At 38.3% G+C, this 23,446-nt stretch overlaps 1 protein-coding gene across 1 annotated transcript; it reads right to left on the reverse strand.

The window, feature by feature from the left end:
- Positions 1–1,237: 1,237 nt before the first annotated feature.
- Positions 1,238–20,386, reverse strand: PLRG1 (pleiotropic regulator 1). The gene is made up of 15 exons (XM_061993349.1): positions 20,304–20,386; positions 18,347–18,453; positions 17,996–18,138; positions 16,910–16,963; positions 14,140–14,233; positions 13,640–13,730; positions 13,368–13,469; positions 11,074–11,166; positions 10,595–10,744; positions 10,377–10,478; positions 9,774–9,876; positions 9,070–9,178; positions 7,540–7,679; positions 4,678–4,871; positions 1,238–3,674 (listed from the first exon to the last, which is right to left on the reverse strand). The coding sequence occupies exons 1-15, from the start codon at positions 20,310–20,312 to the stop codon at positions 3,615–3,617; spliced, it is 1,551 nt and encodes a 516-aa protein (XP_061849333.1). The 5' UTR covers positions 20,313–20,386; the 3' UTR covers positions 1,238–3,614.
- Positions 20,387–23,446: the final 3,060 nt, after the last annotated feature.

The raw sequence follows: 23,446 nt of genomic DNA on the forward strand, positions 1-23,446 counted from the left end.
AGGTTCACATTACAAAGCCAATGCTTACTTTCAATACAGTCAGCAACAGGAAAACAGAAACACAGAAGGGCTGATCCTGCAAATTCCTCAAACCAAAAATCTTTGGAAATATTTTCAGTTGATTGGACTTACTGGTATTTATTAATATCCAAATCCTCACCATTTTCTTAGGTGTACTAATAAAAAAATGAGAACTCTCATCTAAAAAAAACCCCAAAGAATGATGCATCTTGTGCAAAAGACCCTGTACCTTGTGTGGATACTTCCATACGTGATGTGCCAGATGGACAGTTTTTCTAACTCACTTAAAGGGAAAAAACTCCAGCAAACCCTAAAAACCTCACTGAGTGAAATCCTGACTTCAAAAACCAATGATACAGCTCCCACTGATTTGATAGTGACCAAATGTTCAGTCACGTGCCATGAACAGAAATATCCCTTTAATTTGCTCACAGTAAGGCACAGCAATTATTTTAACTCTAAGCTTTTTTCCACCCACACACCTCCTAGACCTCCCATTGAACGCCAGGAAGGTTTTAATGTTTTGGGTTTTTTTAAAACACGGTAGAGAAAATTCATCAACAACTCTGCATTTGTTTTGCTAATCACCTCATGCAGACAGGAAGCTCTTCATGAAGTTGCCATCAGTACTTTCTCTCTCCATTACAGCTGATCTGCAAAAATACTTCTTACTGTACTATGGGAAACACCCAAGAATTTTAATCCTCAATTACTTTAACTTTCAAAACATACACTATTATATTTCGTTTCTCTTACTACAAAACTCAGAAGTGGAAAAAAAGACATGAAATCGTATCGTATTGAAGGGTTTATTGATGGCTAAATTGCTGTCACTTAAATCAAGCATAGCACTTCGATTCTTATCTAACAGGACTAGAAAGAAACTGGCTATCAAAGATTTACCTCTGTAAGCCTTTAAGTGGCCAAGACATACTGGTTCTGCATAACTTTTATGATGTACAGCAAATGACAGCATTCCAGCTGCATTGCTTCCATTGTATACTTTAGTATACAGCAAAGAGCGACCTTAAAATTTATCACTTTTACCAGTTAAACCTTTTTGAATTGTTACCAACAAAAAAACCCCTTTTTTTACTTCTCCGCAGTTATGTACAGTATAAAACAAAACTCAAGGTTTGTGATAGAGATGTGCATGACTTGATCATATGCAGAAGACATCAAATTTTATAAAATAAATGACAATTGTTTTATGAGATTAGACTCCCACTCAAGATCACTTTAATTGACATTGCAGTGAGACACTTTCCCAATGCAAGGAAAAGACACTCAATGGACCGGATCCTCCTTTTTTGCTTCACTTTATGACTTATACAGACAAATGTAATCTCAGCGTGTATCCTACATGACCAAATATACATGTATCAACTCATTACCTAGGATTACTTGGCACTACAGAAACACTTAAATGAAATTTGATAATTTTGATGTGTCACAATACTTATAGAAGTATAAGTGATGATATTCACATTACTGTCAAGCAGAAGGATAACCTGCTGGGAAGGAAACATGCAAATCATATATTAAAGAATACAACTAAAAAAAAAAATAAACCACACTTAGAACCAGGACAGCATTTCATAGAGTCAAAAAGGAGAAGTATTATTCCAAATAATAGTGTGTAGGCTTTAATTTGCAAACCAAGTCTTTACCCAGGGCACAAAATGAATGCCCTGGCAACCACTGCCTCAGTGCTAGCAGATTCCTGCAGAAGTCCAGAGAAGAAATAGGTTCTACAGCAAAATTTTTTTATCTCTCTTCAAAGCAATACACAGTGGAATAACTGGAATAACTGCAGTTTTCACAAGAAAGTGCCATTACAGAGAAGATGCGCTAGAACTTTGAGCCAAAGCCTCTTATTTTCTCTTCCTGATTCCAAATTATTAAAAGAAACAAGCATTTCTAAAAAAAACAGAAACCAAAAAAACCCACCCCACAACAATCCTACTCCTTTTCAAGTAAATGATTCTTCTCCGTTCTGGTTTCCTACGGAGGATTTCACTGTGAGAAAGAAATTTCTGTGTAACACCAAAAATTCAGCGATTTTTGGAGTGAAGCATTAGCAGCAATCTAAAATTTGCATAAGCCACAACCTGTATTTTTCCCCATTATGCTAGTTAAGATGAAAACATATGTAACAAAGATCTAGAAAAACTAATTATCATCCAAGTAAAATATTATTCAATCCAATTTGTAAATATGAAATACTTATCTTCCTTTTTTATGAAGATGTTTCGGACAATATTTGTCAACCAAAATTCAGTTATTTATGCAGTATGGATATAAGGCAAGACAAAAATAACATAAACAATGCTTAGTTTCAATAGCTTTCTGTAAGTTACATTGCAAGTAACTGTCATATCTCAAAACATAAATCCCAAATTTGAAAGAAGTCAGAGTGGCAGAGAAAAGAGATAATTTTTGTGAACTGCTTGCTGTTGATGCTGTGGCCACAGAACCCAGCATGAAACTTGCCACTACAGCTATTAATGTTGCTAGCAAAGTGTCCAAAAACTGAATGGCTTCATGACTTGATTCTTTTCTCCCTTCCTGAAGAGAAAGTGCTTTAGAGCAGCACAGACATCACAGATAAGCTGTAGCAAGGAGGTTTACATGTTTACTGCTTGTTATGTGACCATTAAGTATAATGAAAATTTTATCCCTTCAGGAGTACTACTTATCTTTCACTAATTTTAAAAATTTATTTAAAATTCCTTCATAAGATCATGGGGAGACAGCAACACATAAAATTAAGGCTGGAATGGCTTAAGAACTTTTCCTCTCAGAGCTCAGTTTTAAAAGTTTGCTGTACTCCGATTTCATATATGATTTGCATAACTGGAGAAAATAAACAGATGATTTACAAAGCAAGTCAATTGGTCCTAAACCTGTAGTGATTGTGAGCAATATGATTTGACAGTGGTCCTTGCTACATAAGGTCCACTCTGAAGTGAAATAAGTGGTTGCACACAAAAGCCTTCCTAGGGAAACAAACACGTTGAAGATCCATTTCATTCAATCACTCAGCACTGCCAGTGTTCAGTGGCTGCATTTATAAAGCAAACTTCATTATTATTATATTGTCCTCCTCCTTTCTTTATTACTCTATAATTTAGTATATATACTGTTCCACTACTGTATACTGTTACAGATGTATAGTAAACAATACTGGTCTAAAATTTAAAAGCGTCACTCAAATTCCCAGTAGATGGGTTCCTATGCATACATTTGCAATTAACTTTTGGAATCAAGCAAGGGTCTTTCAGAAAACCAGGCTCATCAAAATATTTTTAGACTTACACATTTAGATTAATATGAAAAAGTAACCACCTGCACAACTACCCTTTTCATGAACTATACATGCTCCAGAAATAGAAAGTTAACAGCTGCAACTGGTTTGCTGGGATCACACCAAAAAAAAAGACAGAAGGAGAGAGAATAAAATTTATTGTAAAACATGTTGAAATAGCAATGACTTAGCTGACTCCCGGCTCTGCTGTTCGGGGCAGAACAAAATATGACTGAATGCTCTCAGGAAAGACAAAACAAAATGATGGCATAAGTATGTTGTCACTCTAAAATCGCTTTCTCTTGATAATTTCTGGTTTCCAGCTGACAGGATGAGTTTCTTCAGTCTGAAGGGAAAAAAAAGAAAAATCTCAGAAGGATTACTTTTAACTTCAAATTCACCTCTAGTTGGGGTTTAGTATAGAAATTACTCACATAGTATATATATTCTATTACATACAGAGTATTATAGTTATCTAATCTACTATGCAGTTAATTTACCCATATGAAATTTTATATCATCCCACTGTCTGAAGTACATGGCAAGACTTGGTTTTGGTGGTGTTTTGGGTTTGGGTTTTATTTTTTTGCAACAGGGACAAAAATTACTTTGCCAATGGCATATCAAGAAACACCACCATAGAGATCACAACATAGGAACAGGAATTGCAAAGGCAGTCCTAGCAGCACCTACATCAGTATTGGCAGATGCCATAGTACAGTTTGCCCAATTGCAAAACACATAAAACAATCCTTATTCCTTTATATGAAAGGGTTGCTCCAAATCTAACTCAATGCAAAAATTCCAAGCTTTAATAAAAATCCTTATATTCCTTATATCAAAGATCTACTCTGATAAAGCTGTACAATATTCTTTTGCCTTCTCCATTAAGAAATGAATTTAGATTTGAGAATAAGTACTTGAAAGGAAGTTATTTACTTTGAATCCTAAAAAGTTATCAAGGCAAATGACTAATCTAGATTATATACAAAAGTATAATATATCCTTAAAAATGGGGTTTTTTTGGTTGATTTCTCATGTTTTAATCAACACAATCATACAGTCTCTTACAGGCTTCAATACACAACATACATTTTTGTATTAAGGTTTCTCCAAACCCTTATCACAGAGGACTTTTGCAGAAGAGCTGCTACTTATTTGTACTATAGCATATCATTAGAAATTAGGAGTGCAGAAACAAGCTGCTGCCCTCTTATTACATACCATTGCTTTTAAACGTCAATAAAATGGATTACACAAGACAAGTCTGTGCATGTCCCTTAGCGATATGCATAACACTTGTCTGACTTTTTTTTAATTTCATGAAAATACATGAAACTTGGACATACCGCAGTATCATCTTCTTTGTACACTTTTATGGTTTTATCAGCTTCAGCAGTTAGCAATCTGCTTTCTGACTGGTCAAAAACGCAAGCAAATATTCCAGATTCACTGTCCAAAGAGCCTGGCTGTACAGCTGCATGTACCCTCTGGAAATTGTAACCAGTTCTCCAGTCCCAAAGATGCATAGTACCATTATCAGCTAAAACAAACAAACATACACACATAGTCAATATTTTAACCAGTTAATTTGTGTCAGTTTTCAAAAAACACTATTATTAAGAACTTGCTAATACATCAGGAATACATCAGCTATAACATTCACGTAGAAGAGCTCAAGTATACCCTACAAGGCTTCCTGTTTTCTACTGGTTTCCTTCTTAGTTAAGAAAGGCTGATCATGCTTAAGATGGCTGATGGAAGCTTCCTTGGAATCTCAGAAAAACATTCAGAACCTCATCCACTTTTGCATCAGAGAGATGATGCACGACATCCCAAGGCAGTTGCAGCAAGTTGCTTTGGAAGCACAGTAAGGACTGGCATCCTGAATATCAAGCTGCTTGTTCCTAACTCTGCTAAAGCAGAACAAAGAGGCATCATCCTGTCCAACAGATTAGAAATCTTAAGGAATCTGTAATGGGAAATGGGATTCATGCTCACAGAGGTTCCATTTCAAATATAGTTTAAACCACTGCCAGTATTACTGCTACTGGCATCAGCTACAGAGTGTTCACAGCAATGTGAATGAACTTTGTATTCTGAAGGATGCTTTCAAAACATTTTTTCCAGTTACAGGAAACATTCCCTCCCAAAGCATTAACTAGCCAAAACAGATCAATTGAAAATTTCTCCCCAGCTGCCAGCTAGACAGGAAATGTTTCAAGAAGAGTGTTTCTATAGCAAAATACTCCATGGTACGCTCCACTCATTTTAATTCAGATCAACTTCTTTGAAGTTGTTGTAATCACCATGAGGATCTAAAGGAGAGGAATCAATATTAAAGTTACTTTAAAAGTCACAAATTATATTACTAAAATGACATGGTTTTATACGTGAAGAAACAAGTTTTTCTAAACTTTCAACTTAGTAGTTCGTTGTGTTAGCACACAAGCAAGTCCTTTAAAGACCTAGAAGTGTCTTCAAAATGAGAAAGAATGAAATGAGTTCATTCCAGTATTGCGTCAAGTTCCTGCTCTCACCACAAATGTGTCAGTTGTCAAACAGAGCTTTATCCAAATTTTAAAATCAAGGGCCCCATTTATAGATTGAAAACATAACTCTGGTAAGCTGACAATATCATTAGATATCTTCCAACTCCTGCTTAGCACATTTCTGTCTTACTCTATATCCCCAGCCTACAGAACATAAAACATCAAATGGGGCCGGAAGCACATGGCACCAAATGAGAGCAAACATGACTCAGTGTTTGAAAGTTTAACTTGTTACTTTTTATTCTACAACAAACAGAACGGAATAAAAAAAAAAAACCCACCAAACTTTCCTACTTTCCTCTCTAAGTCGAGTACTGGAGTCTGTTTTGCCCGGAACCGTAATTGGCAGCGAGCCCTCCCTGCCCTTGTCTCAATCCACAACAACCTTGCTTATCTTTTTACTCCCATTTCACTGAGGCCTCCGCCATCCTAACGAGGGTGGGGGTGAATGGGGGCACCGAGCGAGGGACTGTTGTGGTGCTGCTGTGCTAGCTGGGCCAAACCACGACAGCTATTTACTCATTTCCTGTTTATAACAGCATCTGCATTAAAAACATATCATCTCCCTACTATGTAGGGAACAATGCCTTAGAAAGATCAGACTCTAGCTGGGATTTCTAAAAGCTACTTTCTAAAAAAGGTCTACATATGTTACTTGGTCTTGTACAAACAAAAGACTCTCAGGAAGCCTAGAGATTATGGTTTTTGTGAGACATACTTCCAACAAAATATTCTTTTGCTACAGTGCTTGGGTAACTAACTTATAGAAAAATGCAACCTGCAATATGAGAAAAATGCTCTTACAAAAAATTAGTTGTGATCAGATACAGTAAGCAGTCAAGATCCTCCTCTTACCCCTACAAAAGGTAGACATGACTGCAAACTAATAGTTCCAAGCCTCTGGGGGCTCACAGACCACTAGCTCTAAATCTCTAATGTATCAGGTGATTACTGAATACTTGAAGCTTTTGAGTAAGACAATTAAATTGATGTGTTGCAATAAACAAAATTTCCCACAAGCACTGGAGCCAAGTGGCTAGTTTCTTAATTTCAGAACATTTGAACATATAATATTGCTAAGTAAACACGGTTTTGATTCAGAGACACTGATAAATTTTGGAGATTAGCCATCAACCTTTTAAGTGTCAAAAAATGTGTGCACGAAACTTTGAGACGACAGAAACAATGCATTTGTACTGCATAAAAACCAGAGGAGCATTCACATTTAAATGGTATGGCAAACTTTAGCAAGATATTTCTATATCCTCTATTCATTCTTACTGAATCAACAGCCAACAAAGAGCCAGATGTCTCCCAAGCAGCTTCCAGCTTCCACACTAGTCCTGAGGGGACACTAATGATCAGAAGATCAGAGGGGATGGACTAGAGCCTTGTGGCAGCAATCAATTGAGAAGAGGAAACCTCTTTCCTGCAGCACATTAAAAACCCTTTCAAATACATTTTTGTGCATGCAGCTCAGTAACATCCAATAAGACAAAAGTGGCCCTGGCTCTCTATGAAATGAAGTCGTATGCTTTAGGACACTTATAAGCCCAGAGAAGGGAGTGATCAGCCATTATTTTGGTCTATGAACTGCCAGTCATACATGCACGAGGGAGTGGAGAGGGGAAGTAACAAACATGTATTTCTCATTTTTACCTCCTGAGACCAGAACACCATCAGAATTTACAGCCAGTGTGTTGATGATAGCATTGTGGCCAGAGAGGTTCTGAATGAAGTTTCCATCTGGGAATTTCCACTGCTTAATATTATCTGGAGAACCAGATGCAAATGTGTAACTGAAATAAAATAAGCATAGTATATTAGAGTTCAAAATAGCTGTACAGATAGCAAATGTCCTTTCATTGAAACTACTGTTAAATGCTAGTTGTGGATTTACTGAAAGCCAAAATCGCTTTCCTGACAGTTTTACTTCACATAAACTGTAACAATTTTACGAAGTCATGAGTTACCTATTCCTATTGTTTCCTTTCCATTGCACAGAATATCTAAACTTTACAAATCCTGTGCCATATATAATTGCTAACATGCAAACAAATACTAAAAATGCATGAAGTTCCTGTCTGCTGTTATACTGGCAAGTATTTAAGTATACAGGCATTATCAGGAAAACACAAAAAGCACCAAACCCTGAACAAAACCCCCAATATTGGCTATTTTCCGCAACAACACAACCAAGGATAAGGCACTACAAATGAGAAAAGTATGGAAGATAATGCATTTTACTGAATTGCTCTAAAACAATAAATTCCCTCATTTTAACACGTGCAAGCAGTTTCAAAGTTATTTGGGGCAGCACATACAAAAGGCTGTAGGAATATTTTCCATTGCCACAATGTCTAAGCAATTTGCTGTTAATGTAATAGATCCTTTGATTTAAAACAAAAAAACGAATACAGATTATGGAAAAATATAGAAATATTGAAATACAAAAAAATACAAGGCTGATAGTTACTACTGTTTGCCAGAAACACTTCAAGTTGATTTTCAAAGAGGTATGACTGATGAATCTGAAACCAGATTTTTAATTTCTTTCAGAAATTAAAATCTATTATAATTAGAATTTATTCACAAAGATTCTGTATTTCTGCACTCATATAATTTAATTTGAAGATACTGAAGGTGCAGAAGTACTTCAGTTCTATGTGAATTATCAAAACAGATAATTGTTGATGGATCAAAATACAGCTTCTAAATTCACAGCACTTCCAATGACACAAGAGGTGTATCTTTAAGAACAGATGGATTGAAATGTCTTATGTGGTGAACCAAAAATAATTTGTATTAAACCTTTGTATTAATCACTCTCAGCATCATTCACACATGTGCCAGTTTACAGAACAACTTAATTTTCTGCTAATGGCCATTCAGTTACATATGTTTGCCTTGCAAGCTGTGTCACAGATTTCCCAAGGACTGCATCAAATGCACATACATAAGAAATTCTATGGGATGTTCTCCGGATTGCTAACATACAACACGGCCAATACTTGGGGAGCACAAATAGTGTAGTGAAAGCTAAAAATATACATATAAATTCTCAAATACAGCATTCTAAGCTCATTAATTTCTCATATCATGTCCTACCCTTCTAAATCATCATTCAGACTGGCTTTCTGTCACCACTCAGTGTGACTGTGGAAGAGTAAAAGAATGAGGAAAACGTACTGTCTTGGATGCAGCACTACTGCTCTTACAGATTTCTTGTGATTTGTTAAAGTAACACGAGTTTTTCCTGCCACTAAATCCCAGAGCCGTATGGTAGTATCATGACTGCCTGCAATGAAAAGAAAATAAAATATAGTAAAAACCATCACATTGCTTTTATCATCATTATTACTTTCGTAAGGCAGACAAAACTTTATACATGAAAGAGACAAAAATTTTGTGCTTGTTACAATATGATACTAATGGCACTTCAGATGAAAAAGGCAAGGCTTTTAATGTAGTTTAAAATTCCAGAACTACTAAGCTACACAGCAAAGCTAGATTTTGGGAAATATAATAAATAGGAAAAACAATGGGAAAGACAAACTTTATATCCAGCCATAGTACTAGACTCTTAATTGGACAGGGGAGAATTGTGAAATACCACAGAAAATTCAAGTCCAAATACATATTGAAACAAAAAACAGAAACATCAGAAACAAAAGAAGTGCAGAAAAGTGCTCAAACAACGCACAGCTGTACTTTCTTAAACATAACATTAACAATATAAAATAATTATTGCACAGCCCATTTTCAACAGAAAACTAATAGAAAAATTGAGTAAAAAAATTGAAAGATAACATCATAAATCTCATTTAATTACTGAACAAAAACACTAGTAACGTTTTTCATTTACATTACTAGTGAAACCATGCCCACTATACCTGTAATAATCTGTGGTTCTGCAGCTTGGCACTTCACTGTCGCCACAGCATTTGTGTGTCCTGACAGGGTGTGTACACTGGCTTTTGTCCTTACATCCCAAATCTAGGAATTCACAGCACATACATCAATGGTCAGTAACAGGTAAATATTCAATGTATTTTAGGCACTGTCATTGACTACATGAATTCCTTGCCACAGCTCTACAGTGGCATTGTGGTTGTATATTTCAATCCACAATTCATCCCACAACTACCTCAGTTCGCAAATTTCAAGGAGAGCAGGGAGCCTGCCATTAAATTTCTAGACATACAGATAATTTAGTCACCATAAAACCATACCATCCTCTAAATACTAAGTGATCCTATATATAACACCACAAAGTCCACCTACTAAATACAGGATAAAGCTTTACTAAGTGACACAGCATTTACGTCTATTGGGGCTTCAGTTTTATCAATAATAGAAGATACAGTTAACAAATTATCTTAGTATTTTAATCTCAATTCATGTTAATTTTTGGTAAGTATGCACTTTTACAAATGGAAGGGGCTGAAACACATTGATACGTTAAGACATTAAAATGCAACAATGCTATAACTTACTCGCGCTGTTGAGTCTCTGCTACATGTTACCAGTACATCTATTGTTGGATGCAAATCTAAACCATAGACAGCACTTAGATGACCATGGTAATGTCTGATAACCTAGATGAATAAAAAAAGGACATGCACTTAATGGATATTTGAAAGAACATTCTAAATGGTTTGATTATTACATTTGCCACCACTAATTAATTCCAATTAAGGAAATTACAGCTTACCTTATTGTATTCAAGATCCCAGCATTTCACTTGTTTGTCTTCTCCACAAGAAAAAAGGTATGGACTTCTTGCACTTACTATCACTCCTCGGACAGTACTGATGTGTCCCGTCAAAGACAATTTCAATTTGCCACTAGCAAGGTCCCAAATCTGCATCAAATTAAGTATTTTGAAGTGGACAGATAAAATCTACACAGCAATAGTCTGAGTAAACAGACCAGAAGTAATTGATCGTGCTGCATTTTAAGTTGAAAATTCCAATAACATTTGCTACTACCACATAACAAATGAAATCTCAAGAAGTAATACTCTGCAAATCCCTCTGACTAGGTAACAAAATAAAAAATGCTCTGCAGTTCATTATTCTGCAAGTAGTAACCAAAAAATTGTTTCTAAGGGCCAAAGCCATTTTTAAATAACAAGAGAACAAAAAACGCACTCTCCGCAAACTTTGTCAGCTATTTCTTCCCACCTCTTACCTTTATGGTTCTGTCAGCAGAACCAGTAACAAACCACTGATTTCCTGGTTCTACTGCAATACATCTCACCCAGCCCAGATGACCACTGATAACCTTTAAAAAAAAAAACAAACTCAAACCAAAATCTTTTCTAAATCAGAAATAATACACACACAGCTGTCAATACAATTTTCATTCTTTGATATTGGAATTCATCACGAAATACTTGCTGCCCAAAAACTCAAATGTAAATTAGATCTGCAGAGAGCTTAATTTATAGTTTAGTTAAATGAAGAGTCTACTAGAAATTCAGATGTCATACACCAGACTTGAACTTGCAATATGGAAAAGTCCTGTTCTTACAAGCAACTTTTTCAAATCCTTTGATGGTCCATAACACTGAGGCTCAACATTTGAGGCTTCGCTGAGAAAGAGTGCATTTAAGCATGAGTTTCTTATGCTGACATGTAGTGCTTACAAGAAAATATAAAGAACAATTACATAAAAACTTGTCTATTAAACCACATTGTCATATAATAACCTCTTAAAGTATATCACCACCTTGGTTTTCCCAAAACAAGGAGTAATATGAGTATGTTGGAAACTTTCTGATAACAAAATACTGGAGATGGATCTCACAAAAAAGTCTCTACTAGCATGTAGCTGGCTCATAGCAGCATTATTGTTTTTCTAATTTCTCCAAACTCAGATAGCTGTAATTGAAACTCATTTGGTTTCACTGAATGTCACATTTCATGTACTGTCAGACAACTCATTTCAAAAGATCAAAAACATAACAATTTCACAAGTATTTCTGTGAAATACTTGTGAAAGCTGAAGGGGATTCTTCCGGGCCACATGAGACCCCAGTTACATGGCATTTGAGATAGTTGTCTATATTTCTTCCTAGTCTAGCAATAGAAACAGGCATTTCCAGGGAAGAAATCTAAGAAATAATTCATTTGACCTTTAAGTTCCCATCTTTCATAAGTAACTTCAAACCAGGCTTAGGAAGATCAGTTAAAAGGAAGATCTTAAGTAACAGATGAAACCCACATTTGGTACTCCAGCTGTGCTTTTACTTATGAGTGGCTGGAACATGCTTTTGCCCTGTTGAGCAAGAATTTTGACTGCAAACAAAAATTGTTCAGGTGTAGAATTAGTACAGTACCTTGAATTGTTTTTACAGTCTGTCTCTGAAAATAAAATGTTCCTACAAGTGTTTCTTTCTTGTTTACTTTTAAACCTTTCATAGGTTTATTCTGGCACCATTTTTTTCAAAAGGCATTTGCCTTTTATTTTACAGAGAGCACCTTTCAATACTGCTGTACTTACAAAACCTATATATTCCTTTGACTCAAGTGTTTTTCAAAAAAATATTTTTTGAGATTAGCCTTAAGATTTATGACTAATACAGCATTCAAGACCCTTCTGAAGATCTAAATGCCTACACATGGTGCTATATTTAGATCACCATGCTAAACAAATAAAATTCTAAAAATCTCATACTCTTGTATTAAATATCAGGAAAGCCCAACATTCCTAAAACAATATTCATCTTTTCTCAGGTAAAATATAAAACTGCTTAAATTTCATAGTCTCTTAGATTAAAAAACATACACATTCAAATAGATGTACCTGGAAAGTTAAAAAGATCTGAAACAATATATATGCTTAGAGATTTTCCCTTCAACTCAGCTACCTTGCCACACTCATCACGAAACTGTTTCAAGACTATGTGATGTTTTGGGGGAGTGGCTACTATTACTCCCTAAGAAAATTAAACTAATTAAAAAACAAGACTAGAAGCCAAGCAATCTAAACTTCAGAGATAATTTATTAAGTATTCAGCTTTTTTCCCCTCTATTTTCAGATACAGTAAAAGAAGTCTGTCAGATGCTAACTGCTTTTAAGTACTTCTGGACACAATTTCATTACATTAAGTTGCTGGACTATTTCCTCAACTTGCTATTAGTTTCAAATTTTGAACCTTGTTTTTGAGTTCCTTTACAAAATAATCAGATGAGAAAAAACAAACTCTGTAACAAATTTATCATAACAGAGCTACACCTATGTAAACAAAAGGCTAAAAATAATAACATTCACAAAATAATTTACAAAATTGAGTGAAAAATTATGTAATTTCACCTCTGTTTTTTAAGGAGAGACTATGCATATACAACTTTGTTGCAATCACTTATCATTTGGTTTCACTTTTGAGAACAAGAAGAAAATGTATACTTTAAGGTCTCCATAGAACATAAACCACTCATTTACTTTGCTACACATGTTCAGGTCATACATCTTTAACTTACTCTGTACAGTTTCCAAGGTGGATGCCACTGAGGTTTGGGCATGGTTGGAGCCTTCTTTGCCATTAATGCAGAATTTTTGTTTCCACCAGCTTCCACCATAGCCTGTAAGTTAAAAGGAAGATTACACTTCATAACTTACCCCTTTACCTAAAACTTTCTTGCTCTAACATCTCACCACAAATTTAGTCAGTCAGGAGATCTCCACACAACACACAAACGAATCCTGAAGCAATCTGGTGAACATACTTTTCACAGATGTGCAACAAACTCACCACAGTCATCCCAGGAGGCTGAGAACGCTCAGATATTCCAGCATGCCTGTAAATGTCACCTACGCCAGCAGCTGTCCGATTTGCATCCAGCCTAGTTTGAACAAAAACGGTGGATGAATTTGAATCAACTTTCTTTTACTACGTGATAAAGCAGCTCTATGTTGCACCCAATGAAGTGTTGTACAACTCCAAGGATGGAGAAACTATGCGCAACCTGTTCCAGAGCCTGACTGCCTCAAGGTAAAAGACACTCACAAAAAAAGACTAATTTTCTTCTGTTCTATGTACACAGAATTCCTCTCATTCCAAATTTTGCCCATTGGCTCTCATGATGTCCAAGAAAAAAAACGTACAGAAAAACAACATCTGGTTACACTAGAAGCAGTTTCTTTAAATATTTTATATATTGGAACATTCAAAATTATCTCTAAGCTTGACTTCTGTTTTGCCTTGAAATTCCCATAGATAAAGAAAGTCTTAACGAAGTAACACGGGAGTACCTGGACTGAGAAGGAGGAAGTGCTACGGCTAAGGACTGCGCTGCAGATTCACTGGGCATCCTCTGGACCTTAGTATCTGCTGTCAGAGCCACACCTTGGGAAAAAAAAACACAAAAACACAAAACCCAGAGCAAAATCGAAGGAAAACATTAAAAAGAAAATTCAGAAAAGTATATTATACACATATACACACACACCCCCCTGTGAACAAGGGCTTGTCACACTCCCGTAACACCAAATCCCATCATTCAATGACACAATTTTTCATGTGCAAGTCAAATCTATTGACATTTTTATTTTAGCTCAAATTTTTTCCACTTTGATTCTTCTGCATACTTAGGTATATACGGTAGTTCTGTATGGGACAGTTTTTTTGGTAGCAGGAGGGCTACAGGGGTGGCTTCTTTAAACAAAAAGAGTTGCCAGAAGCCACCCCTGTAGCTGACAGGGTTAGGGCCAGTCAATTTTAAGCTTGACCCTGCACCTGACCCAAGCCTGGCCAATTAGTGATGGAGGTAACACCTCTGTGAATAACATATTTGAGAAGAAGTTGTTGCGCAGTTGCAAAACTGCAGCGGCAACAGGGAGGGAGAATGCAAAAACATCTCTGCAGACACCAAAGTTGGTGGAGAAGGAGGAGGAAGGTGCTTAGGCACTGAAAAGGCTCCCCTGTGATATGTGGTTGTTCCCCTGCAGTCCATGGAGGACCACTGGGAAGCAGAGACCCACTCGCAGCTTGTGGAGGACGCCATGCCAGAAAGGGTGGATGCCTGAAGTAGGCCCTGACTCTGTAAGAAGTCCTGGAACAAGTTCCGGGCAGGACCTGGGAGTCTGTGGGGGAGGTGCCCACGCAAGAGCAGGTTTGCTGGTAGGACTTGTGACCCCATGAGGGATCCAGGCTGCAGCAGTCTGTCCCTGAAGGACTGTTCTCCCAGTGGACGACCCATGCTGGTGCAGTGTGTGAGGAGTTGCCCCAGTGGGAGGCCCCATGCTGGAGAAGTTCGTGAGGGACTGTCTCCCGTGGGGAGGGACCCCACAGTGTAGCAGTGGAAGTGTGAGGAGGCCTCTCCCTGAGAAGCAGCAGTGGCAGAGTCCATCTGTAATGAACTGACCGCAACCTACATCCCCCATCCCCTGAGCTGCTAGGGGGAAGGAAAGGGAGTCCTGGGAAGAGGAGGGGTCGGGGGAGGCGTTTTTAAGACGGTTTTATTTCTCATCTCCCTGCTCTTATTGTTTCTTTAATAAATCAAACCTTTTTCTCCCTAAGTTGAGTCTGTTTTGCCCATGATCTCTCCATCCTTATCTCAACTCACAAGCCGTTTGTTATATTTCCTCTCTCTCTCTTGTCTAGTTTGGGAGGAGGAGTGATTTTATGACTGGGTGGACATCAGGCTAAACTACCACAGTATAAAATTTTTGGAATAGAAAATAGTACGATTCTGTCGTTGGAAACAAAAAAAAGCCTAACTAGGAGCAGCATCCACCCTTTCATCCAGCTTCCACCATTACAGAAATCCAAATATGACAAGATAAAACATGTGACCTTTACAAATATCTAGCTTAGTTCCTTTTATACAGTTTATTCTATCATGCCTATGTGGTGGTTGCTATCAAGCAGTGGTGCCAGAACTACAAAAAGTTTGGTCCTACCAAAGTGAGAATTTCAGACTACAACTTGTAATTTATAACCTCATTATAAGTGCAGCAGATCACTTTTAAAAATTTAAAACTCTTTGCAAAGCGCAGTTTTGGTTCAGACCAGTGAATACTCCCCTCTCATTTCCGTATTTCTTTCCTTAACCAAAGTCATGGCAGTTGAACAACAAAGAGTATAGTTGGGTGAGATGTCAAGGTTAAAACAACAATGAAAGACAACTAATTTTTGACCACAACATACCTGATTCTATTAAAAGAACACTGAACTTGAAGAAACCTTTGTGATCAAGTCTTGTCCCCACAGTTACACACATCTGTGCACGGTTTTTTAATGGCTGAGGATCCCTCAAATACTCACATTTGCTAACAAATCAAGCCACAAAACATTTTCCACCACACTTGTAATAAACCTAAGCACTAACAGTAAAAGATCAATAGCTAAAACTAAACTGCTACAAGAAGAGAGTTGGATGGATCAGTACCAGCAAAAATTAGCAGTGGCTAATGGAACACCACAGAAACGCAATCCTTATAAGAATAGCCAAAACCAAATTACACTACAATTATTAGACCATAATGTCTCTCTCGCTGTAAGGCAGTGCTATCTACACCCTTCTGCTCAAAAAACAGCATACATTCCCTCTTTTAATTCAGCTTCCTTCTAGCTGGAACCCTTCTTCCTTGTTCACAACAAAAGCCTAAAAGTAGCTCTGTCACAACAGTGGAGACAACAGGGTTTGTGGGTCTTGACAAAGCTTCCCAAGAGAAAGAGGATCACAATGTCAGAGAGGAATCCCAGAACATTTTTGTGATGATATTACCACAGGAAGTGAAATCTTAAAAATAAGTGACCACCTCACAGTAACCTCCTGTCCACCACGATTCAGTGAGAGGACACTGCTTCTGTATATAAATCCTTCTCCTACCCTATTCCAGAACATTTAATCAGCCACAACACGCACTGCATCAATACTTCCACAGACTTAAATGGCACTTCTCACTACTATCTACTATGGATTCACAGCAAGACGAAGCCTGCTCCTGCTAGGATAGAGGACTCCTAGTTCTTACAGAAAGGCAAAAATCCCTGGTAAACACACAAAGTTTTACTTACCAGGACCAGGTGGGTATGGATGTGTACCAGTTATCATATACTCAAGCTCTGGTCCTAAAAAGCCACAACATCATATTAATATTACATTTCATGTTGCACTGCAAACAATGCACTCAAAACAGGAAATACAGAAAAACAAAGCAAGAGAGATCAGCAATCCCTTGCAGTGTTCTACACTGAGATATTTACTTTCATTAATTCCATCTGTTCTGCTAATCTCTGGTTTCTAAAACCTAAGAGTAAAACAACATTTTTTAAATGGGGATGCCACTAGTTATCAAGAGGCCCTCTCTCTCAAGAGAAAAATCTTTATATTGCCAAAGATGCCTTTTTGAAGTAGGTATTGTGGAAAAAGATTCAAGCACACAAATAGGATGGGTGCCTGAAACCTGAGCTTATCGTGACAATTAACTGTGTACAGTATTGGAAGAGAAAAAGGTTCTTTTCTTAAAATATTTTTCACTGTCGCTCAATACCTTTTACTCTCAGAATACCTTTCAATCAAGTACTCTGTAAAAAAAAAAAACCAAAAAAAAAACCCCAAAATCTAAAACAAAGCAGAATTTGGCACTCTTTAGAAGTTTCTGTATGACATCTACCTAATACATACACATTTTATATATAACCAAGCATAGGCTGAAAAAAATACAGATTTAAAATAAAGTTTTTCCTAGCTTAAGAGTTCCACAGCTAGAGGAAGATTGAAAAAAAAACCCTATGAAATAAATTTTTAAAATCCCAAATGGACAAACAACAAAAGAGCATGTCCTTGACCATCATGAACTTGTAAAAAGAAGAAATATATTACTGATCTTTCTCTTTCTAGCACCTAAGTAGACCACATACTAATGTTATCGTAAAAATTGCACATCTTATTAATGAGTTACCAAAAAAAAAAAAAAGAACAGCACTTTGTTGCTTCTTTGCTAAAACAAAGGTTCTGAATCCCTTACCTCCAATGAAAAAATGGTATTTAAACTTTTGTCTTTATCTCTGCTGGATTAAAACTGGACTTCATTCTTCAGATTTCACATCAGTATGATTGTTACAAAAGAAAGACAAATATACCACTAAGAGCAAACTAACCTTGATTTCCAGAATATTGTTTGTGTCCATAAGGATCTCCAGTGTTTGGGCCTCCTTTCTCTCTCAAATTTTCTTTCAGAGTAGGCATATGTAACACTGAGCCATACTCTGTACGCAGCTTGACTGCCATCTTTACTTTGTGACTGTTGAAAGAGTAAAGCATTATTCTGATTAAACATTGAGTTTTTAAGTACTTTAGAGAAGGCTTTATAAAACAAACTTTCCAATTATAGTATTTTTTTTCCTTCAAAACTACATAGAAACATCTGAACTTCTGACTTGGATGGAGCAATCGCTGATGTAATTTAAAACTTTGAGGCAAACCAGTAATTCAGTGATAGCAGTTCTTACCTTTCTTCATCTAAAGGGATAGGCTTAGCATTATCAGATACAAACATATCATGGGTTCTCTTCAAAGATCTGAACACAAGTGTGTGCACAGAATGTTTTTGGACTTCCTAAAAATAAAGCAAAGACTGTTTAAATACATTTAACATACTTAAATGAAAAACTCAAAATAGAAACAAACTGAACTGATTAGTGATTTCAGTACTGATAGATGACACAGTACTAATTTAATTCACCACTCTTCCTGGAAACTAAAAGAAACCTAAGTTTATCTGTTAATTGTTACTTGGAATAACTGCTGAATTAAAACAATCTCATTCCTGGAAACTGCCAAGACTTTGAAAAGCAAGGAAAATACTTTGATCAAGCTAGCACGGGCATCTACATGACAAATCCCTAAGTGTGCGCAAGCTTTTTCCCTTCATGATTTCCAGTTCTGTTTTTATATGTAGGCACTAAAGTAATCAAATCTGAAAATATTCCTGTAAACTTTATTTCACTACCACCATAAAAAGAACAAGAGCAATCATCAGTTTCTGTGCACAGTGTCACTAAAGTGCAGCACAGTTTAATGAGATAAAACTTGTTTTCCTTTTATAAATTTCATTTATTACTAAAAATCGAAACACACTTAAAATCTCATTCAGGAACAAACAAGGAGCATTAAAAGCCCATTATCATAAGAATATTTCCTTATCAAGGGCACAATAAATTATTAAAAAATATTTTCCTCCTAATAGACACAATAAATCGTTAGAAATCTCAACCTGTTGAGGTACAAAACAAGACTGTGTGACTGTATTTGTTCTTTATGTCACACAAACAATAAAAAACTGGAAGCTACACTTTAGGCATTGGCTATCACTCAGCTGTCCAGCCTGCAAGATTCATTATGCAGATGTTTTTCCTGTTAAGCTCTTTGTAGGTTCTGTACCTCTGCCCTGGAAGCTGTCCACTCACCAACCTATTTTGCGATGGCTGTTACCCTCCTAACTCCGTAGCACCTACACAAAGCGTGTTGCTCTAGCTCAAGAAGCTCCTGAAAGCTCGGGGTACTAAATGTCAGAAACAAACCAGCATTTGGGGTTGGGTTTGGAATTTCATATAACTGGAGAAAGAAGAATTACAGTGGCTAATTACTGCTCAACAACAGTAGCCGTGGCTATCACCACATGAGTAGCTGATAACACAATACTGTGTTTTCCAACAGAAAGAAGAATCTACAAATATTTTTTTACAAAAATGCCACTATGTAAAACAACTACTAGTGTTACACTGGGGCAGCAGTCTCCGTTTTCTTCTATGTTCCTGACAAGACTTGCTTTTATAAGTGTATGATATGCACCTCACAGTAACTACTCCACGGCATGTAAAACCAGTGGCCTTCTCCTGAGCTTTACTTCCAAGCCCTCACAAAGAAAGCTACAGTTTTCCTGACTAGCTAACAAAGCCACAAGCCGCCGGAGGCTGAGCATCCCAGCATCACCTCCGCAGCCCTCACCCCCAACTCTGCAGCCAGTGTAAGTCCGTCAAAGAAAAACTACAGCCTGCTGTTGGCTCCTGCCTCAGACTCACAGAGCCCACGGCCCCGCCGGGCATAGGCCACAGCCCTCAGACCGGCGAGAAACACCTCTCTCGCTTCCTATGCGCAACCCGCTCTCCCTCGGGGCAGACTGGGCAGGCGCTGGGAAGGTGGAGGGACCGCCATCGTCTCTGTATCCTACAGCGGTACTTTCGTACGACTGGGGGAGGCCTGGGATGGGGGGCGGGTGCGGGGCTCAGCGGCGCGCGCACGGCTTCCAACACCACCACATCGCATCCCGTTCCGCCCGGCCCTGGCTTCCTCACGGGCCCAATCTGCCCCGCCCCACCCCGTCCCGTCTCTCCCGGGCCGCCTCAATCGGCCAGGCAGGGAGGGCCCAAAGGGCGAGCCGACCACGACCCCCCACCCCCCTCTCACCTCCACCATGGTGCCGGTGAACCCCCACCACCGCAGTACTTCGCGAACCGCTACGGAACCGCTTCCGGCGCCCCCTCCGCGCCGCACCGGAAGTGACAAGTGGTGAGCGCGCGAGGGGCGGATCGGGTCTGGGAGGGGGCGCGGCCTAGCGCGGGGGCGGGGCCTGTGTCCCGGCCGGCGCGGCGAGGCGGGAGCCCTGCTGTGGCCCTGCCGCGCGTGCGGCCGCCCCACGCAACCCACGGCAGCGCCCGCCCCCGCGACCGCAGCGCTGCAGTGCAGGCGACCGACCGGGAGAGAGCAGTGTTCAGCTTTGTGAAAGGCCCCTGCCGCTCTACCAAACCTGCGCCACGGGGATGCGGGAGCAGAGGAGGTGTCTCCGAAGGTTCCCCAGGCTGCGGGGTTGGATGCGCTCCCGTCAGCCTGATTTTTGTAGAAGTCCTTGGCCTTTGCAATCATTTCGGGTATGCAGCTACAGTTTTTAACTGATGTTTTTGTCATGAGTTCTGAAGGACAAAGCTTGTTTGAGAAACCAAATGAGAGGGATGTGGAAAAAGAATCCCAGGACTGAAATGCAACCTCTAAACAACAACAAACACCGCCCCCCCCCCCCCCCCCCCGACCTGTGCCATATGGGATGCTAGCCATTATTCCTCATCTTTTGGAAAAATTACCGCTCGTTTGGGTTTGCAAGACCGCCTTCCATTGACTGGTAGCCCCTGCACTTTATGGCAAGGTGTATGTTACAAAAGGGCAGAGGTTGTAGTTAATTCTCAAATTTGTTCCAATACTCCAGCAGTACTCTTTCACTTACCTTCATAAGCTGAATAGCTAAATGCACAGGTGCAAGTTGCAAATAGACATCTATTTTCTTCACACATACACATCTGTTCATAAATTCAGGAAGTCTTTTTCTCCCTAGCTAAAGCTGGGAGTTGGAAAGCGCGTCTTCTACAACCAGACCTTTCTGTTGCCCATCCTTACCACTGTATCAGCCACTTACTACATCTGTCTGTGTGCCTGGAGCTGTGAACAGTTTGCAAACTGATTTGAGCTAAAAGTAATCCAGTTCAATATCATTTGGTTGAAACCTGTCCTCTTTATGAGACACTGTATGCCTGGAATTCTTTCTGGCACACGAATTGCCTGCTCCCATCTCTTTTTTGGAGTTGATGGATCATTTCTAGTGGCTGCACTGGTGGCTTCTACTTAGTTATTTAAGATACAGTGACAGCTAGAAATGTGCTTCAAGTTGCTTTGAACCCCAGTTCTTGGTCTGGGGTTGAGGTAGGGAGAGATGTCGATTTCATTGGATCACTAACAGTGGAGGAGCATTGCTAGCTCAGTTTCAAGCCAAACCATCCAGGTTTCATGTTTAATGTGAAGACCTATTTTGTTAATCCTTCTGGTGGTGCTAGGCTCCCTGCTGGGTTTCAGAGCCTCTGGTTAAGGTCAGTATAGCACCTCGAGGAGGGGGAGCAACATCTGTCACTGCTTTAAAGTGCAACCTAGAGTGCAAACTCCACAGGGCAATGTGTCAAAATGGGGCAAGCCTGTTGCATCCTCCTGGGCTGGTGAGGTTAGGCTGAAGATACACAAGGTTTAAAAGGAGGTTTGAGGGGCAAAGTATTTCTAACAGAGTTGTTTTTAAGTGTAGACATAGAATAGTGAATACCTGTTGGTTGGGCAGTTGACTGATTGGTGGATTTGACGTGTTGAAATGGTTTAACGGCTAATCTCTGGCAACATATGGAGTGTCATAATATAATTATCTCCTTTTGTGTGTTGAAAGAAATAAGGCTTATTTTTCATTCCTTTTTAAAGGAAACCAAGTTTGAAATACAGACTATTTTAGCAGTCAGAGAAAAAAATAATTTAGAGTTTGCAAGAAAAATTCACTCGTGTGCTACTAATAAGTATTATTATTAATGTTCATATAGCCCTTTAATTGTTCTTATTTTTTTACAAGTCAACATTGCCCTCAGAAATTTATAATAGCTTATTACCTGGTGTCCTCTTAATGCTTTAGAAAATCAGAGAACAAATTAATCTTTGTATATTTTTTTTTCTTGAACATTTAGTGTAAGGTGACATTTAGTCCTAGAATTTCAATCAATCATGTCAGCCATATTAATCAGAATATAACTGTTATTTTAGACTTTTATTATATTCAGCAACTTGATATCTTCCTGCACATCAGCTACAACTGCAATTCTGGAAATAACAAAATATGTCATTTTTCATAGATGACTGCTTGGAATAGGGTGACTAGTAAGTTGCATGTGCTTTTAGTGCTGTTTTAATGCCAAAATGAACAGCCTGACTCATTAATGTTTAAGAACTTGCTTACTCCCAGAACATGAATATGACATTAATTCTCATTTACGAGAAACCTTTGAGGCCATATTTGTTACTGGTAAAAGCAAGAAACAAAGTCAACAGTCTCAGTAGAGATGAACATTAAAGTTTACAGTACTCTTTTCACAGAATGACACTGTTACAACACTAGTGGTTTGTAAGGACATTTCTAAATCAACTGCTATTTTAAAATTTAATTTAGTAACCACCATAGCTCCTCGTGACTCAAGAAGGTTCTGTTCCCCCATTCCAGGACCATCTCAGGGGGCACATTCAGCTTTGAAGGGCCATGATCCAGTGACCATGACTCGCCTGGTGAGGGTTTGTGTAAAGAAGGTTACACCACTGGCAGACACATCAGCACAGTGAACATAAAGGGCAGCAAGCAAATAGACATTCCTCAAAACACACACACACGCCTCTGCCAGTAAGTGCTTTTTCAGTACAAAAATACTGTGCAAAGAGGTGTCCTGGAACACCATCAGGTCCATGTTGTATTATCATAGTTCCTAATATCAGGTGTGTTGTGGTATCACTACCATGTTAACTCTGGGAAGAGCTTCTCATTAACCACACGTGTCGAAGGTGGGAATAGGAAGGAAAAAATGTTAGATGTACTGTTTTCAAGAGAAAGCTTCTTTGATATATAGTTTTTTAAAGAAATTTAAGCCATGGTTTTGGTTGTTCATAATGCTTCATTCAGTCCTCAGAATACAGCCTAATTGTAATTGCTTCAATCATGACAGAAAAATGACATCTCATAACCAGCATGCTAATGTAGATTAAGT

Source organism: Colius striatus, chromosome 3, assembly GCF_028858725.1.
Source record: "Colius striatus isolate bColStr4 chromosome 3, bColStr4.1.hap1, whole genome shotgun sequence".
Lineage (NCBI taxonomy): Eukaryota > Metazoa > Chordata > Aves > Coliiformes > Coliidae > Colius > Colius striatus.

Bases quoted from the DNA above. Each gene is read 5' to 3' on its own strand.
- PLRG1 (XM_061993349.1), bottom strand. The intron at 18,139-18,346 runs GTAAGAACTGCT...CTCTTTCAACAG, and splicing joins ATCCCTTTAGATGAAGAAAG to TCACAAAGTAAAGATGGCAG. The intron at 3,675-4,677 runs GTATGTCCAAGT...TTTTCCCTTCAG, and splicing joins ACAAAGAAGATGATACTGCG to ACTGAAGAAACTCATCCTGT.